The 17,511-nt window shown below is 41.4% G+C and overlaps 1 protein-coding gene across 1 annotated transcript; it reads left to right on the top strand.

Annotated features, from left to right (window-relative positions):
• Positions 1-4: 4 nt before the first annotated feature.
• impact (impact RWD domain protein) lies at positions 5-17,382 on the top strand. Its single transcript, XM_041935767.1, has 11 exons — positions 5-161; positions 2,167-2,295; positions 2,386-2,438; positions 2,564-2,626; positions 2,778-2,863; positions 5,528-5,653; positions 5,757-5,851; positions 7,262-7,335; positions 7,838-7,928; positions 13,873-14,007; positions 17,033-17,382. Exons 1-11 carry the CDS (start codon positions 114-116, stop codon positions 17,090-17,092), a joined length of 960 nt encoding a protein of 319 aa, XP_041791701.1. The 5' UTR covers positions 5-113; the 3' UTR covers positions 17,093-17,382.
• Positions 17,383-17,511: the final 129 nt, after the last annotated feature.

Raw genomic sequence — 17,511 nt, forward strand, 5'->3', positions numbered from 1 at the left:
CAGACAGGCTGGATCACAACATGTAGTTCACGTGCTTCAAGTTTTTAAATCACCTGTTCTTTGACTGATTCGTTTTAATATTTTATCAGCTGACTCGATGGTGAAATGAACTAATGGCCGACTTCATAAATCCGGAGAATGAAGTCGATCTTCAGGCTCAAGTAAGATATGAGACGACCTCTGTGATAAAGTTAAGACAACCTGGCAGACTTGAGTTCAGGGTTTGTTTTGCTGTAGTGTTATGATGTGGCCTGCATGGAGCATATACGCCAAATAGCAACTGCTGGCAGGTTTAATATTGAACTCAAATGTGATTCAGAGCAAATCCAGGCAGGCTGAACAATCTGGCACACACAAACCTTTTTCTGTATCTATCTGAGAAACACAATGGAGGTATGATTACAATGCTTGAGCAACTGTGCATACACCATAAAGTAAAGAGGAACGCACACACAGACAGAAACACACACACCTGTACTGGAGTTTGCTCCCAAGGTGTCTGAATTCATTTACACGTATCCATGCGATGTTTGAAGCTCAGCAGGTGGTGCGTGGTGCACACAGAGGCCACACATTAACACAGTGCAGCCAGAACAGCATGAAAAAAGACAAAAGGTGGATACAAATTAACACCATCACTAGCACTCATTATTAAGCTAATTTTTACCCAGTGTCATCGTTGGAGTTGAGCCCCAAGTAGTGCCTCTTCTTTACTGCCGTTACATTCAATTATGGATTAATATGCTATTATGTTGGAAAATATAATGTATAATATCATAGACACATATAACTGCTAATAAAATACGGAGTGCAACCTGTTTGGGATTAGGGAACAGTGGCACAACTCTCATGTTTGTATGCTAAATATGAAGCTACAGCCAGCAGCCATTTAGCTGAGGTTAGCTTAGCACAAAGACTGGAAATGGGGGAAGCAGCTAGCCTAGCTCTGTCCAAAGGTAACGAAATCTGCCTTTGCACATCTGAAGCTCACTAACACATTAAGCATGACATACAATCAGTGGAGACTCCAGTAAGTTGCTGTTTGACGAACATGTGAAGTCCTATAACACAGCGATTTTACGTTTTCACTTTGTTTTTGTTTTTTTGTGCGGATATTAACAAACGAGATGTAGCATCTTTAGTGAGCTTTAGATGGATTTTGTCACCTTTGGACAGAGCCTTGCTAGTTAGCTGTTTCCCGCCTTTTTCATTCTTTATGCTAAGCTAAGCTAAGTAGCTGATGGGGCCAAATATCACACATATTTACAGTACATATGGGAGAGTGGTGTTGATCTTATCTGTCTCTAAAAAAAAAGCATATTTCCTAAAATGTTCAACTATTGCTTTAAAGGACTGGGTTTTTAAAGCAAGTCAGACACTCTTAGAGGATACTAACCGTGACGCAATCACCTGTCGTCTAGCTCGTGGTCCTGACGCGTTCAACTCAGCGTAAGTCCAGTAAACACTGTTGTATAGTTGGCTGTAACAACCAATCGCTCGACCAGCAAACCACTACTGAAGTGTGAAGTTAAAGTTAGACATTTCATAGTTATTTTAAGTAATAAAATATTACACAGTGAAAGGCTATGATGTTATCTACAAGGGTAAGAGTGCCACCCTCTGGCTGTTTACTGTAGGTGTCAAAAAGAACTGTTGAACTAAACAAAAGACACTACACACTGAATAAGGTAGACACAAAGGCATGCTAATGTTGAATTTTTCTGTTCAGTTCTGTTAGCATTCAGTTAGCATGACAACTCTAATCCTAACATTTATGAGCACTAATTTTGTAATATCATGCTCTGTCAAAACTTTCTCTTTATATGGGATTTGACTTTTGTGTGAACTTTATCCATTCTGCTAATGAACAATTGACAAATGACGGTGACAATGACAGCTAGAATGCTATCCTCCAAAAATGTCGGCGGCGCCCCAGAATACTGTGCAATTCTCATTCCCAGTACATGGAAAGCACAAACTGAGGCTAGTTGTAGTTTAATATTCTTCTGATGTGTATCTGTGCAGAAATACATTAGGTAAGAGTTTGAAGCCTTCAGTACATGACTGGTCCAAATGTTGAAATGATTTTATGGATGAATTCATAATTAAAGTCAACAGACACCAGTGATTGATGTTTTTGCTGCGTTATTGCTTCCTCTCGTTTAGATTGAAGAGGTCGAAGCTCTGTCTTCCATCTATGGGGATGAATGGTGTGTTATAGATGAAGCATCCAGAATATTTTGCATCAAAATATCCAACGATTTGGAGGAGCCAAAACTGACCGCATGCTTGCAGGTAGAGAAAAAGAACATCTTTAATCACAAGTGTCTGATAATGCAGTTTGATTGTAATCCAGTTTATGTTTTTGATTTTCTCATTGATCAGATAATTCTCCCACCTGATTATCCAAGTGCATCCCCCCCTATCTACCAGATCAAGTAAGTCTATTTGCCTTTCAAATTTAATCTTGTGGCGATGTGCTGAATTGATAGAACAACATCCCACTCAAAAACCCACTCCTCGCCCTACTCAATAAGCCTCTATTTGTTCTCGGCTTTTGTAGTGCAGCATGGTTGCGAGGCCTCGAGAGGGCCAAATTGGCAAACAGCCTGGAAGACCTCTATGTGTGAGTGCTTCTAGTAATTTCTGACTTCACAAGGAGGTACTGTCGAGTGATATTAGCCACAACAAAAGCTTTTCATGGTTGTTTCCACAGTGCAATGTCTTTGAAGTCTGTGTCTCTTCCACCTCTTATGGAAATATTTAAATTTCAACAGGGAGCATGTCGGGGAGAGCATCCTCTACCTGTGGGTGGAAAAAATTCGAGAATTCCTTGTGGAGAAATCCCAGAGATCAGAAACAGGTGAGTTGTGAAAAATTACGTTAATGCTTGAGGGACACACTCAAGCAAATCGTTAATGACTTCTAGTTACACTTGATAGATTTATGAGTCTAGGAGAGCTTATGTTAGAACACGCAAGAGCAGGCTGCTTTATTGCACTCATGCGTTCGCTAAGCCCCACCCCCTTTAAGTACTGTTTCCATGTCAAGCCGATGCCCAACAATTTTGTCATCTTAATGACGGCTGGAGATAGCTAGTGTAAAATATTGTTAATGCTGCAACTGTGCGATTTAGTCGACAGCTGTCTCCAGTGTTTCCAGATGATTCACCTTAAAACAAAAAACCTGCAAATGTGCACATGATGGGAACATACACATCATGCTACAAGAGTGAGGCTAAAGCTACATGTTCCAGGTAAAGAAATCATCATCAGCGTTAACATTTTTGTGTATTGCAGGGTAGAGTTCTAGGACCTGGGCACTGTTATTATAGTACAGTAAGATGTTTAATTTGTCGTACTTAAAATGTAATAAATATGTAATTTATACATAACCATTGGAATCCAAGGGTTGGTGCATAGTATTACTATAGAAAGAAATATATTTTGATAAGTAGCCCAGAAGATGTTTTTATGTTTTAATCTTTACTTTTTTAAACAATGTGTTTCACTTTTAAAAGAGTAGTGAGTTGTCGGATGAGGAATAACTAATGAGTTCTGCAAATGTGACCCAAGGGGTTGCTGGAGTGTGAACTTTACCACCAAAAAAAAGAAAAAAAGAAGACTGATATATTAGTGCCCTGGTCAGGTTTTTCTAATGTGTTACCCCACAAAGTAATTTAGTTAGCTAATAACATGCCTCTTGTCTTAACCCCTAATGTGAGGTTACTACTGCAGGTAGCTAGTTAGCCAGACATGCTAACATTTGCAACTTCCCTTAGCGCAGATGAACACACTTTATAATTAATACCATACATTTTTTGTTTTGTGTTTGTCTGTTGAAAAATAAACTGCCGTCCAAATTCTGTCAATGGCAGGAATTGTTCTCATACAGCAGCATGCAGATTCAACATGAGAGGAAATCCAAAGCAAGCATTATTTAGAAACAAATAATCATGTCAGAGGTCCAGATGAATCTGCTTCCCCGCTGGTAGCCTCATCGAAATGTGTCTTCTGCTGAGATGCCCCTCCATGAGTAATGCAGCTATCTGATGTGGTCTAAAGGTGTGATAAGATGAGCACAAAGGCCTGCATGAAAAACCCCATCTGTGTCTGACTTTGAGTGACTGCACTGAATTAAGATCAGTATCTATGTAATTCCTTCTGTTACCTTGGCAGATTCTTTTGAAGAGTAAAGCAAGTCAAAGATACCCAAATTAAAGATTTTCTACAAGTGTCACCGTGCAGCAGGTTTTCTCGGGGGGTCTGGTCTGTCTCAGTCATCTAAGCCCAGCAGTATCTATTATCGAGGCAGACGGTCTTCTTTGACCAACAAGGCTGAATTTTTTTTTTTTTTATTAACTGCCCTCCCATTGTTGTGTGCCATAAATTGTCCTCTGCTGCGATTCATGTGGTAATAAGTATAACTGGTCACAGCACTCAGAGGAACGGGATTGATGCCTTATTCCCATTCAAATGACATGGTGGAGAGAGGATGAAAAGAGAAGGGGAAGTGATGAGGCTGAAGAAAGGAAATGAAACGGGAGTAAACAGTACGGAGAGGACGGGAAAAGTAAAGAGAAATAATGGATCTGATGATGAAGTTTGGTTGAATGAGGCAGAAAGCAAAGGATGAAAAACATCCTAGGTCCAAATGTTTGTTCGCCTAAATATGAAGTCCCAGTTAGGCTTCCTGTACTTTATTTAATCTTTGCAGTGCGTGTGTGTGTGTTTGCTTCTGCGCCTCAGTGTGTATGCAGCCATAGAATAAACAGTGTAGGCATTGCTCACATTGTCACAGCAAGCTTGTTAGATTTGTAACCAGTTCAACTGTGATCACTGTTTTTATTATGGTCATCCATCCATCCGGATTTAACAGGTTTTCCCTGCTTGACAAATCTATGTTTTTTTATGAAGTACATTAAAGGAAAAGGCTGAATGCACAAGCTGGATGCACTGCCAAGTTCTCTTAAACGACATTGGAGTCGGCTTATGGAAGTGAAATGAACATTTAGTTCGTGATCAGCGGCTCTGGTGGACATTCCTACAAAACGTGTTGCGTGATAAAACTGCACATTTTAGAGTGTCCTTTTATTGTGGCCAGCCCAGGACACGCCTGTGCAATAATCAAGCTGTTTAATCAGCATCTTGATAAGCCACACCTGTCAGGTGGATGCATTATCTTGGCAAAGGAAAAGTGCAACGCTAATTTCAACAAATGTGTTAATGTTTTTGAGAAATAAGCTTGTATATGCACAGAAAAGGTCCCGGATCTTTTATTTCAACTCGTGAAAAATGGGACACCCATTATCAATTGTCTGTCTTGGTATAACAGGTCATGAAACCATGTTAGTGTCAGTGTTAAGGTCATGTCATGGTAATTTGATAATAAGATGCTCAGTATGTGTCATTTTAATGACAAGCCGCTTAGCTTGCAGTGAAGACCTTTACAGGCACCGGTTTTAAGATAAAAAGAAAACAGTCTTTACTTAAACAAGACATAATGTTTCTTACATGTCTCATTTCAGTGGATCAACCAGAAAAGGTGAACATGACGGCGGAGGAGGACGTGGACGATGATGAAGACCTACCAGACTTCAGGACTTTACAGCTGAACACAGAAAACGCACATCTCTTCGCGGATCACGCAGACGGTGCTGCTCGATTCAGTGTGATAGACTTTGCTGCGTTAGATTCAGTGGTCAAAATTAGACACAGCTTGTCCTGATGTACGATGTGTAACATTTTGTCCTGCAGACGAAGAGGTACCGCCTATAAAACATGGAAATACCATCACAGACCGACGCAGTACCTTCCAGCCTCACTTATCACCTGTGGTGACTCCCAGACAGGTACAGAACGTGAATGACAAGTCATATTATTTTTGTATTAACAGACAATACAATGAGCAAAGCGCCTATGCATGAATTCTTCAAAATGAAATGAAGCCCTTTTTTTCGGCAGCTTATACAAGTCAGTAAAAATTGCTAGACGAGGGTCTTGCAGAAGAGGAGAAATAAATGTGCCAATTTATGCAGGAATTTCACAAATGAACCATCATCTGGCTTGTGCCTGCATGCTAATCTCTCTCTCTGGCTCTCAGGTAACATCGCGATTGGTCTTAAAAGCTTCCACCTGCTGTGAAGCGCTATTTAGACAAAAATATTTACAGACAGGGCTGTCCTATAGAGAGCAGGTGAACAGGATAGACTGACACCTGTTTACCATTTACATATCTCCTTGTAATAGTCTGAAAGTGTTCAGTTCAACCAGAGACCTAATTTAGTCTGCATGTTTTTATTCACCTGCTTTTATGCCACATTTTATTTCATAATGTTACACTTTATTATATAATGTCCCTGTTCATATATATACACACATATGTTTTTCAGACTCCCATAGAAGAAAGTCTCACTTTCTTCCAGCTGTGTTAGTCCTTCAAGATTCAAGTTATAGTATAAAACTGCTCAGATATTTGCTAAATATATATATATTTTTCAGTCATAATACCAAGAGTATTCAAGTTTAAAGCTCCTCATTATGTAGACATGCCTCCTTGAAATCTGCCAGTCAAGGCGTACTTTAAACTAATAAAACTGATCATTATGATGACTTCAGTTTATTGGAAGTGACGTGGAAAACATGGTATCCAATGCAGATGCTTTAATAAATAACGAAAACCTGAAGGAGAACTGAGCTTGTGTGACCAGAATGAATAACAGCAGCCATTACTTCAAAAACAGTGCAGATCTTCGGTGACCTACAGCAATTTGAACCATGTTTGGCTGCGACAGCATCTTGTAGGGGAGCAAAATCAAATGAGAAGTTGGGAAAAAAAGTGGAGAGGCAGAGGAGTCCCCAATCCGAATCTTGCTTTTCACACTATGGTTTGCTCTCAAGATATATTTTTAGCCATTCAAATCTCAGTTTTATTTATAGAAGGTGTGATTTTCCTTCATGAACAGTTGATGAATGCTGTTTTGTGCATTAGTCAGTGGCGTCACAGAGCATGTTGAGGTCATGTTCAGAAGCATCACTTTTTAAATGATTTGGAAATTGACTCATTTTTCTTCACACACATCCACTCAGGGTTTCAGCATGAAAGCAGTTTACATTTAATATGGTGCTGAGGCAGAGTGCAGGATAAACCGCTTGTGTCAGCACTTTTCATCTACAGTAGAGTCAATGTAAAAGCATGTGAGCATGAAGTTAGGAATACTGTATGTCATGATATTCACTGTTCCACCTGTTGTGTGTTGCAGGTGAAAATGGTCCTGGAGAAGCTGTATGAAAACAAGAAGATTGCTAGCGCCACTCATAACATTTATGCATACAGGTCAGTAATATATATATAACTTTATTATGAATATATCATGAGTTTATTATTAATTTATTATGCAAACCATGCTAGCTCCCTCAGGTTGGTGTTACAGTGTCTCATTAGTGGAGAAGCACATGAGACGGGATGGCCTGCCCATCTTCTCAAAAGGGCACATAACTGCATTAAAGGTCAAATAAAGCACCAGAGAAAATGAAGGCTTTTTGATAGTATTGTGCATTATGTGACTGGATGTGTGTGTATGTCTTTCTGTGTGTGTGTTTGTGTTTTCTGCCTGCATGCCTGTGTGCGCAGTGTTTTTTCAGTGTGGTCTAATGAGGTCGATGTCAAGCTGCTGATGCGCTGCCTGGGTGGTCATTACGGTTGACATTTAAACCACTTTAAAAAAAAATAACTTTCCCGGTGAAGAGGCCGCCAGTGTGGCCGCATCATTCTCTTACCAAAATGTCTTAATGCTCTCCAGCCTAACGCCAAGCTGTTGTGATTCTCTCTGTCGCAGGATTTTCTGCGAGAATAAGCACAGCTTTCTGCAGGACTGCGAAGACGACGGCGAGACGGCCGCAGGGGGGAGATTGCTCCATTTGCTGCAGGTTTATTATTTCATTACGAATACTGACCTTGACCCAACGTGCCACTCTTTCAGCTGAATACTAAACATTGGTCAAAAGGGAAGAAGCAAAAAAACTCATGAACGAGTCGGCGCACATAAAGCTTTGGCCCAGAATGTAGATTACAAATGGTGAAATTCAGTAGCTGCGTCCAACTTTCTTTTGGCTTCTGTGTCCTCAATTGATTGTCTGTTCTAAGCTGCCTTGTTCATTTTCACAGCATAATTTGGCTGCTGTGACTTTTAAACTTGGATTGTTATGAGAAAGGAGCTTTCCTCAGACTCTGACAAGGGACTTCAGCATTTTACTTTCTGCGGCAGTTTAGTCATAAAACAAACACATGTTTTTTTGTATGCGATCTTCAACTATATGTTGTATGAAATAGACCAACGTGGTCCCAGTCATGCACAAAAACTTCAGACAGTCCATGTTTTATTGCAAATATTAAAAAATTCTGGCCCTCAATGCACCACCTGTCTGCAAGCCTGCTCAGATTTTTGGACAAACATTTTGCTGCATCTTAACGTTTCAGCGGTGCTGGAATTTTTGAAAATGTGGTGACACATGAATTAACAGTCTTAAATCATTCCCTGTCGGTACAGAATGGTTTAGTCTCTTCGTCATTATGTCTGCGATCAGGTAAAAGTCAAAGTCAAAGTCAGCTTTATTGTCAATTCTGCAGTATGTACAGGACAAACAGAGAATCGAAATTGCGTTACTCTTCAACCCTTTGTGACAGAACATATATTAGAAAAGAGATAAATAAAAAACTGTACAATCTAAATAAAAACTGTACAAACTAAGTAAAAATTGTACAAACTAAACAATGAAACATTGAGAATGTAATAGTGCAAATGTAAACGGTAGTGCAAAAGGAATTAGCTTAACAACTGGTGGTGAATAAAGTGACAGTGTGTTGTTTTCCTGAGGGGGGGGTTCACATCAGTGAGAGTTTGTAGAGTCCAGGGTGTATACATGTGTGTGTGTGTGTGTGTGTGTGTGTGAGAGAGTGTGTGTGGTGGGGGCATATCAGAGTCCAGAGTGTGTGTGTGTGGTGGGGGGCATTTAGAGTCCAGGGTGTGTGTGTGTGTGTGTGTGTGTGGTGGTGGTGGTGGGGGTATTTCAGTGTCCAGCCAGGGAGTGAGTGAGTGAGTGTGTGTGTGTGTGTGTGTCTGTGTGTGTGTGTGTTGGGGGGGAAGTTATAGTCCAGGTTGAGTGTTTGTGTGGAGGAGGGGGAGGGCAGGGAGAGAGTTCAGCATCCTGACAGCCTGGTGGACGAAGCTGTCCCGCAGTCTGCTGGTCTTGGCCCGCAGACTCTGCAGTCTCCTCCCTGATGGCAGCAGGCTGAAGAGGCTGTGTGACGGGTGGGTGGGGTCTCTCGCAATGCAGAGGGCTTTGCGAGTGAGGCGGGAGGTGTAGAGGTCGTGGAGGGAGGGGAGAGAAGCACCAACGATCTTCTCAGCTGCTCTCACGATGCGCTGGAGGTTCTTCCTGCAGGACGTGGAGCAGGCGCCATACCACACGGTGATGCTGCTGGTCAGGACGCTCTCAATGGTGCCTCTGTAGAAGGTGTGCATGATGGGGGCCGGGGCTCTAGCTTTCCTCAGTTTGCGGAGGAAGTAGAGGTGCTGGTTCGCTTTCTTGGCCAGTGATGTGGTGTTGGTGGTCCAGGAGAAGTCCTCAGTGACGTGCACACCCAGAAATTTGGTGCTGCTTACCCTCTCCACCGTAGCACCATTGATGGTAAGGGGGGCATACTGGGGGCGTCTTCTCCTGAAGTCCACAACAATCTCCTTCGTCTTCTCCACATTCAGAGAGAGATTGTTGTGTTCACACCACGAGGCCAGGCGGCTCACCTCGCTCCTGTAGTCCGCCTCGTCGTCGTTGCTGATGAGACCCACCACAGTTGTGTCATCAGCGAACTTGACGAGGAGGTTGGAGCTGTGGGACGGTGTGCAGTCGTGGGTCAGCAGGGTGAAGAGGAGGGGGCTCAGCACACATCCTTGGGGGGCCCCCGTGTTCAGTGTGGTGGTGCTGGATGTGTTCCTGCCGACCCGAACTGCCTGAGGTCTCCCAGTCAGGAAGTCCAGCAGCCAGTTGCACAGGGAGGTGTTTAGTCCCAGCTGGTCCAGTTTTGTGATGAGCTGTTGTGGGATGATTGTGTTGAATGCTGAGCTGAAGTCTATGAACAGCATTCTGACGTAAGAGTCTTTTTACAGTGCATTATAAAGAGTAGTATAGAATATGGTGTGGACCGTTAGTGTGCAGTGTAGAAGTGAGACACAGCCATTCTAGCGGCTCTGTGAGGATGCTCATTCGAGCTAAATGCTAACATCGGTATGCCAACATGACATGTTCATAATGACAATGCTAACATGCGGCTGATGTAATGTTTAACACATTCACCATCTTAGTTCAGCATGTCGGCGTGCCAGCATTTGCTAATTAGCTCTGAGCGGAGAGGACAGCTGATGCTGACGAGAATCATTAAAGACAGACAGGAGCAGCAAATTCGGCAAATGTCTTCAAAAATGCCTCAAATCAGAACTGTTGCCAGTTCATTTTCTGATTGACTGCGTAGTCAACTAATTGTTTCAGTCCCACGAGAAAGTGTTCCTTCTGCCGGTGACTGGGCTTGTACCAGTGTGCAGAAAAAAAAGCAGAACTTAGTCATTATATCACGACAGCGCCGCCAGATATTAATAGTTCACAATAGTAATTTCACACAGTTATTAATCTTTTCATTTCACATATCAACGAGGCACTTGTCACTAGCTTGTGCTGTCAGATGGCACCATGATTCACACACACACCCACATAACGCTCAAATGTGCAGTTGTCCACACATTGTTCCCCCTGATACTGAATAAAGGCCAGTGAACGGGCTGCGACAAAAGAAAGTTTGCTGTAATCAGAGCTCAGCAGTGACTTGTAGTAGTTCTGTCATATTCATTACCAGCAGGTGCCGAGTCGCGTTAGAGCTTTTCAGATGAGATCCATGACTCATGACAAAGTTCATACTCATTCATAAGATGACGGCAGTCGTCTTTGCCAGTGTGACCCTGTGAGAGGGCTGAACGGGTGTGTCGTATGCCTGAAACTGTGATCTGCTGCACCGAACTCTGATGAATCAAGCTGTTTTTGACTAATATTCTGTTACCTTCCAAAACAGTCAGCCACTTGAAGATCACGTCACTCCGCACAAACAGCCTTGGCTCTAAATTACCATTTAAATGAATGAAAAAAAGTCTACAAACATATGTTGGAGCATTGTAAGTACTTCCTCTGGAAGCTTATCAAACAACATGCATCTATTTTTAAAATCTATTTTTAATGCTTCCTGGTGAGACCTCTTAATGCCAGAACACTGAACTGGCATGTGTCACAACTGTTCACATTAAAGGAGATCTAATAAATATTTTAGATTAACAATGAGTCAGACGACTGTATAATGTGAAAGGTGTCACCTGTGGTGATGAGCCCACGCAATAATTATCACCCAACTCCCGAAGCTCAAGGGATGGTTATAGTGTCTCTCAGTTCATTGTTTGGATTTTGCTGTGACACCTGAAGCGACTAGCCAGTAAACAGATTTGAGCATTCAGCAGGTAAAGACGAAGATATGTCCATCAGGTTGGTGGAGACCAAAACAGAGCTATAAAGAGAGTGAATGTTAGTGAGGTTGCCACAAACATGGATCCAAATGAATGCTATTGTTTGCTGTATTTTGGCTGGATGTTTAAAAGGCAACATTTAACTAACACAAACAAATTGTTTTTACTGACATCAGTTTTCTGAACTGTTTCCGAGTGCATGTTTTAATCTCTTTTATACAATCGTGTTACCAAAGTGGTGAACCTCGCTTCATCCTCGCTTGTGAACGACTGAGCCTTTCCAGAACGCTCCTTTCATACCCAATCATGATACTATCACCTGTTACCAATCAGCCTGTTTACCTGTGGAATGATCCAAACAGGTGTTTTTGGAGCGTTCCACATCTTTCTCAGTGTTTAGTTGCTCCTGTCCCAACTTGTTTGAAACGTGTTGCTGCATCAAGTGTGTGTTACTGTTTCTTGTGCCCCCAGGTGGCCAAAAAATCCATTATTGCAGGTTTGTATTACTATTTTTAGATTTCTGAGAAAAATCGGTGCTTCTCAAAATAAAAATAATAAACCCAGTCAGTACATTTATTAACAGTTGAATGTAAACTCAGCAGCTTTCTTTTATACTTGCTTTTCTTAACCCATGTGAACTCAGACAAGAGCAGATCAAAAGACGTTATCTCAGGTCACTTCCTGCAGCTGACCTACTGTAAATGGAGTGATAGCATCAGGTCCACTGTTCTGCTCATCCTGAGCAGCGCGCTGATTAATCTTCTACTTGTCACACTCTCAGCGTACTGAGCAATTTACATGAAGAGCTTTCTCCGTAATCTATTCGTCTCTAATCTCATTCCTCTCCACAAGCCTTTGCTCCCATTTCCTCAATTAGATTTGTGCTTTCTGCCAGTAAATGTGGAAGTATGAGGTGATGAATAAAAAAAAAAAAGGAGGATTTGATTAATCGTGTCAGCAGCCAGATGTGGATGAGTCCCCTCAGATGCACTTTTTGTGTGTGTTGCAGTGCAGAGCCAAACTCTGCTCTTTATGTCAAACAAATAGGATTTAATTTTGGGGGAATTCTTGCATTTGCAATTTGCTATCGGCTTGATGAGAAAATTGATGTCAGTTTAATCTCTGTGGGTTCAGAAGAGAAATGGAGGACAGGTTGTAAGCTTCGCTCATCTAGTAAAAGTAAAACAATTTTTTTATAATAATACATTATTTCCTATTGGCTATAAAACTAGTCAACAGTGGGTTTTCATGACGAAATTTTATAAGTACTCACTGTTGTTGGTCAAAAAATGGCAGCAATGCTTAAGCTACAGCTGCTTATTAAACAACATTTTACACATGTTGAATACATACAACATGTAGAGAAGGCAGCTCCTGAAGTAGTGGAACACACCTTTGGCAGCACTAGGCTAACTGTTCCCCGCCTTTAACTGCATTAACTGATATTTTGACCAACAGGGGGCAGCGCAAACAGCATACAACTGAGAGGAACAGTAGATTTGGATGATAGTTATCTGTGAGTTTGTACATAGGAGTGACTTCTTTCTTGTACAAAACATGATTTGATTCATTGTAAATATAAAAATATTTATTATAGCAGCTTTAATTCTATTTTTTAAGCTATTGTTTTAAATTGGCTTTTCATGCACAGCTCTTAAATTTCTTTATTGCTGTTTTTGTATTGTTTTTTTTATATATATTTTATGTTATTTTGTGGTTATTTATATCTTTTGTATACTGCGTTCGTTGATTAGGATGGGGTGCTGTAATCTCCATAATTTTTTGGATGAATGAATCAAATCTTGAACCTTCCAGTTTTTGTGATAACCTTAGCAAAACATCTCCTGGGACTAGACGCACAAATGTGAAAATAAAATAAGTTTTCTCATCTAACTCAGCGGAAGACAAAAACAGGGAAATATCCCCACTTTTTTCGGCTTTTGCCTTAATTTGAAAGTGCAGCAGGAGAGAGACAGATAGGAGGTCAGAGAGTGGGGATGACATGCAGCAAAGTGTTGGAACTACACCCGGGCCACCGTGGTAAGGCCTCAGCCTCACTACATGGGGCACACTCAACCAAGTGAGCCGTCCCTGAAATGTCCTCACATTTCGAAGTGACAGGCCATCAGCTTTCGACTGACAGCTGATGGCCCGAGCCTGATACGCTTCATGACGATTCATCCATCATATCGCATCTGCTGTGAAACATGTGGCTGCTTGAAAATGTCTGCCGGTATTGGATTTGACTCTTGCCCAGCTCTCTCGAATTCACACTCATTTCACATGTGCCATGTGCTTGTCTCTCGCCACAGATCCTGGACGTGCGGAATGTCATGGTGGTCGTATCTCGATGGTATGGAGGTATTTTACTGGGTCCTGACCGCTTCAAGCACATCAACAACTGTGCTAGAAACATCCTGGTAGAGGAGGGATACACTGCCTCCACGGTGAGACACTCCGAGCCTCTTACGAATCATTCTGTCATCTTCCAGTGACACATCATCAGTCAAATTTTACTTTCCTGTCAGTTTTCTGATGCTGGGAAACACCTGCTGTCTTGTACTTTAATTGACTGTTACCCTGATGTTCGTGCAATTATCTGAAAACAAATGGATGAGATTTTTTTCCGGTTTGACGGCCGAAGCTGTCCGAGACTCAGAGGGGAAAAGTTCTTTCAACACCATCAGAGTGTGGTTACATCTTATAGTGCACATACAGTAGATTTATCAGAATAATATAGAGAAGCTGTTCTGCTTGCTGTGTGTTTCCACACTTACTCCTCAGTAGCCGTCACATTAGGGATATTGGTTCATTTGAAGTGTCTGGTCGGCACATTTTCTGGAGATCAAACACTCTCTCCTCGCTCTCAGCAGCCTGAAGTTAGGTCCAGTCTGCTTTGAAGTCGTCTTTGTGTTGTGCGAAGTTATTCCATTGATAACACGATTGACCTTTGAGCTGCTGCCACACATAGATTAAAGGTACAGCGAGCCCACTCTCAAAAGTAAGCTACTTCAAAACCCCATCAACTCACTGTACAAATCAGGACTTGATTTCATTCCCATTCTGACAGCAAAGCCTCACTCCCACTATACGTGCAGCCCGGACTCCTGGATGAAAACTAATTAGAGGCCAGTGTCTGTGGACGGAGGGACTTCAGACCTCTGTAGAGTAGCTTGTCTCCAGTTCATGATGTGTAATCACATTTTCTGTCATTAAATCTTAAACTTGTGTGAGAATAATATTACAGCAGGGCAAACAGTATGATCCATATGAGCAGGAATATTTAACCCTCCAATAAGCTCAGTCATAACTGCCAAACAGACATTAAACAATCGTTAACACAGAGGCTTAGCACGTCGGAGCTGATTGCTACTTACTTCGAGGGGGTTTATTCAACAATAATGATGCATTGTGTTTCAGACATTGCAGATGTCCATCACTTCTGTCCTCAGAATCAACAGCTGTCATTACTTTCTCTGAGTGTTTGTTCTCCACAAAGTCCACCATCAGAAAACACCGAACTTACAGAATGAAAGCTGCAAGGTGGAGACAAAAGAGTGTAAAATCTGCACAAATGCACCTGAGGATCTGATGTGCAGCGTAACTCTCACCACTGGAGCTTTGTCCCCCACAGAGACTGTTATTTACTATTTAAAATGAAGAGACATGCTATTTCCTCTTTGCCATTCATTTGATTTGTCTAGCTGAATCAAAGGCAGTCACATCAGGATGTATGAACACAACAGAATAATGTGTCCACAAAGATTTTTTAAGTTTTTTTTTTTTAAAGTTTATTTACTTTATTGATCCCAAGACTGGGAAATTATTCTCTGCTTTTGACCATCACTGGGGAAACACACACACATGCAACATGCACCATGCAGTGAAACACACACAGGAGCAGTGGGCTGCAATCAAGCGCCTGGGGCACATATTGGGGGGGTTAAGTGCCTTGCTCAAGGGCACATCAGCCGGCTAATGGAGGGGAAGGGGAATGCTCCACCACACCCACATTTTTTCTGCCGGTCGATCGAACCGGCGATCTTCCGACCACAAGCTTCTCCAACCTCTAGGCCACGGCTGCCCCAAAAAGAGTAAAATAATATTTTCACTGGCCATCAGGGGGCGCTGCAGCCCCCATGCAAGAGAGGATCAACAAAGTTATTACATGTCATTCAAAGGGGGACATGAAAGTCTGAACCTAATTTTTTGCCATCTGTTTAACAGTTGCTGCAACATTTCACAAATAAGATGCATGGAAATCCATCCAATACTTGATCTTTTCCAAAGAATTTTTTGGCAGGGACATTTTCTTTGCCTTTTATGGACAGCTAACAATAGAAAAATGGCCAACAGTAAGGGGAGAGATATGAGAAGTAACAAGCAACAGGGACACAGGCCTGGGACTTTGTGGTTGTGGTTCATGATCTGTTCTTTAGCCCTAGTCAATCCTACAGATTTCAGTGAAATGATGGACAGACCGGCAGACTGATATCGACATGCCTGATACAATGCTGCTAACTAAGATATGATAGTGATTAAAATCACTGAGCAAGCATATATAGGGAAACAAAGTAGGACCCAGAATTGATCCTTGAGGTACACCAGTTAATCTGTGAAGAGATGTTGTTGATGGAAACCCAGAACTTTCTATTCTCCAAATAAGAAACAAAAGATTTGAGGTCAGTTTCTGAAATTTATTGCTAAATTAAATTATTATTTAGAACTAAAAGCAGTAACGTTTCGCCTCTCATCCGAGCAGGCTTCATCAGTTCGTACGCAACCAGACTAGATAGGACAGCTCTAGTCCAATGCAATGATGTTAGGTTCAGTTCGTTCCAGTTGCGAACGATTGAATGCCCCAAAGCTTACAATGACCTGGATGAATGAGAATATTCACAGGCAAAAGCAGTAACAAAGCTACATCTTGTTGGCTGAAACTGCAGGAAACGGGAGGATCATTTTTAATGGTAATTGGGGTTACAAATATAGAGGATTGGAGTGGCTAACCCACTGCGAACACTGTGTGAGATATTAATGGGCTGCATGCATATTCAGTTTTTCACATTTACACTCTGCTCTATGCAACAGAATGATCATTCATCATTTTTTTTGGTTCAAGCTGTTTAACCGTTGGGAGATCTACAAGTTGGCAGCCTGGATTGTCAGAGCAATAATTAGTGGAGGATGTTTTATAAGCTTAAGAATGCAATGTTTAGTTTGATGCAATTATTGGAATACATTAAAACAGTATGGTGCATGCCAATCAGCTCAATGTAATTTGCACATTTCAGTAAGGCAGAGAAACACAGCAGGAGTTCAGGCGAGATGTCTGGCAGAAGTTGAGTCATGAGCTTTAAAACAGCACTCAAATAATAAAGATGGAAAAAGCTTTGGTGCCATTAAGCGGAGTGCTAATGTAAGATAATCATTATTGTGGTCATTCTCTAATCCTTTCCCCATGTTTCACAGGATGAGGCCAGCAAATCAGGAGCGAAGACCAAAAGGCCAAAAAGCAAGAAGACAAAGTGAATTTTGAAAGAGAAAAAGACTTTTGATCAACACATTTTCACTGTATTCTGAAAAGGTTGTTTTTATTCACGTGTGTCTTAATGCAGACAAACTGTGATTTCTTGCAATTAAAATAACTTATTCTAAACGATTACAACATTAAAAGGTCTGTGTTATGAAATTGCTATTTCAGCCGAGCTCTGGAATTGATATAGCATCAGTTTGAGTGAGAAACCTTGAAATGAGATGTTTACAGCACAATATATTTTCATTAAAATGATCAAACCAAGAGATTTGGGCAGAAAATATGACCTCAGCATAATGTGGTGTTTCTTTATATCCATCAGTCCCACACTAGTTATTACAAAAGAACAGAATCATTACACACTTCAGTGAACGATTTTGTTCAGGAGAACAAACCCATTTTTTTTCCCACCATT

This window comes from Chelmon rostratus, chromosome 4 (genome assembly GCF_017976325.1).
Source record: "Chelmon rostratus isolate fCheRos1 chromosome 4, fCheRos1.pri, whole genome shotgun sequence".
Classification (NCBI taxonomy): domain Eukaryota; kingdom Metazoa; phylum Chordata; class Actinopteri; order Chaetodontiformes; family Chaetodontidae; genus Chelmon; species Chelmon rostratus.

What these genes read in the sequence shown, in the direction of transcription:
- impact (XM_041935767.1), top strand. Translation starts at nt 114, where the DNA reads ATGGCCGACTTCATAAATCCGGAGAATGAAGTCGATCTTCAGGCTCAA. An exon ending in CTGTGGTGACTCCCAGACAG is followed by an intron (nt 5,852 to 7,261) that starts GTACAGAACGTG and finishes TGTGTGTTGCAG; the next exon opens with GTGAAAATGGTCCTGGAGAA. An exon ending in CATAACATTTATGCATACAG is followed by an intron (nt 7,336 to 7,837) that starts GTCAGTAATATA and finishes TCTCTGTCGCAG; the next exon opens with GATTTTCTGCGAGAATAAGC.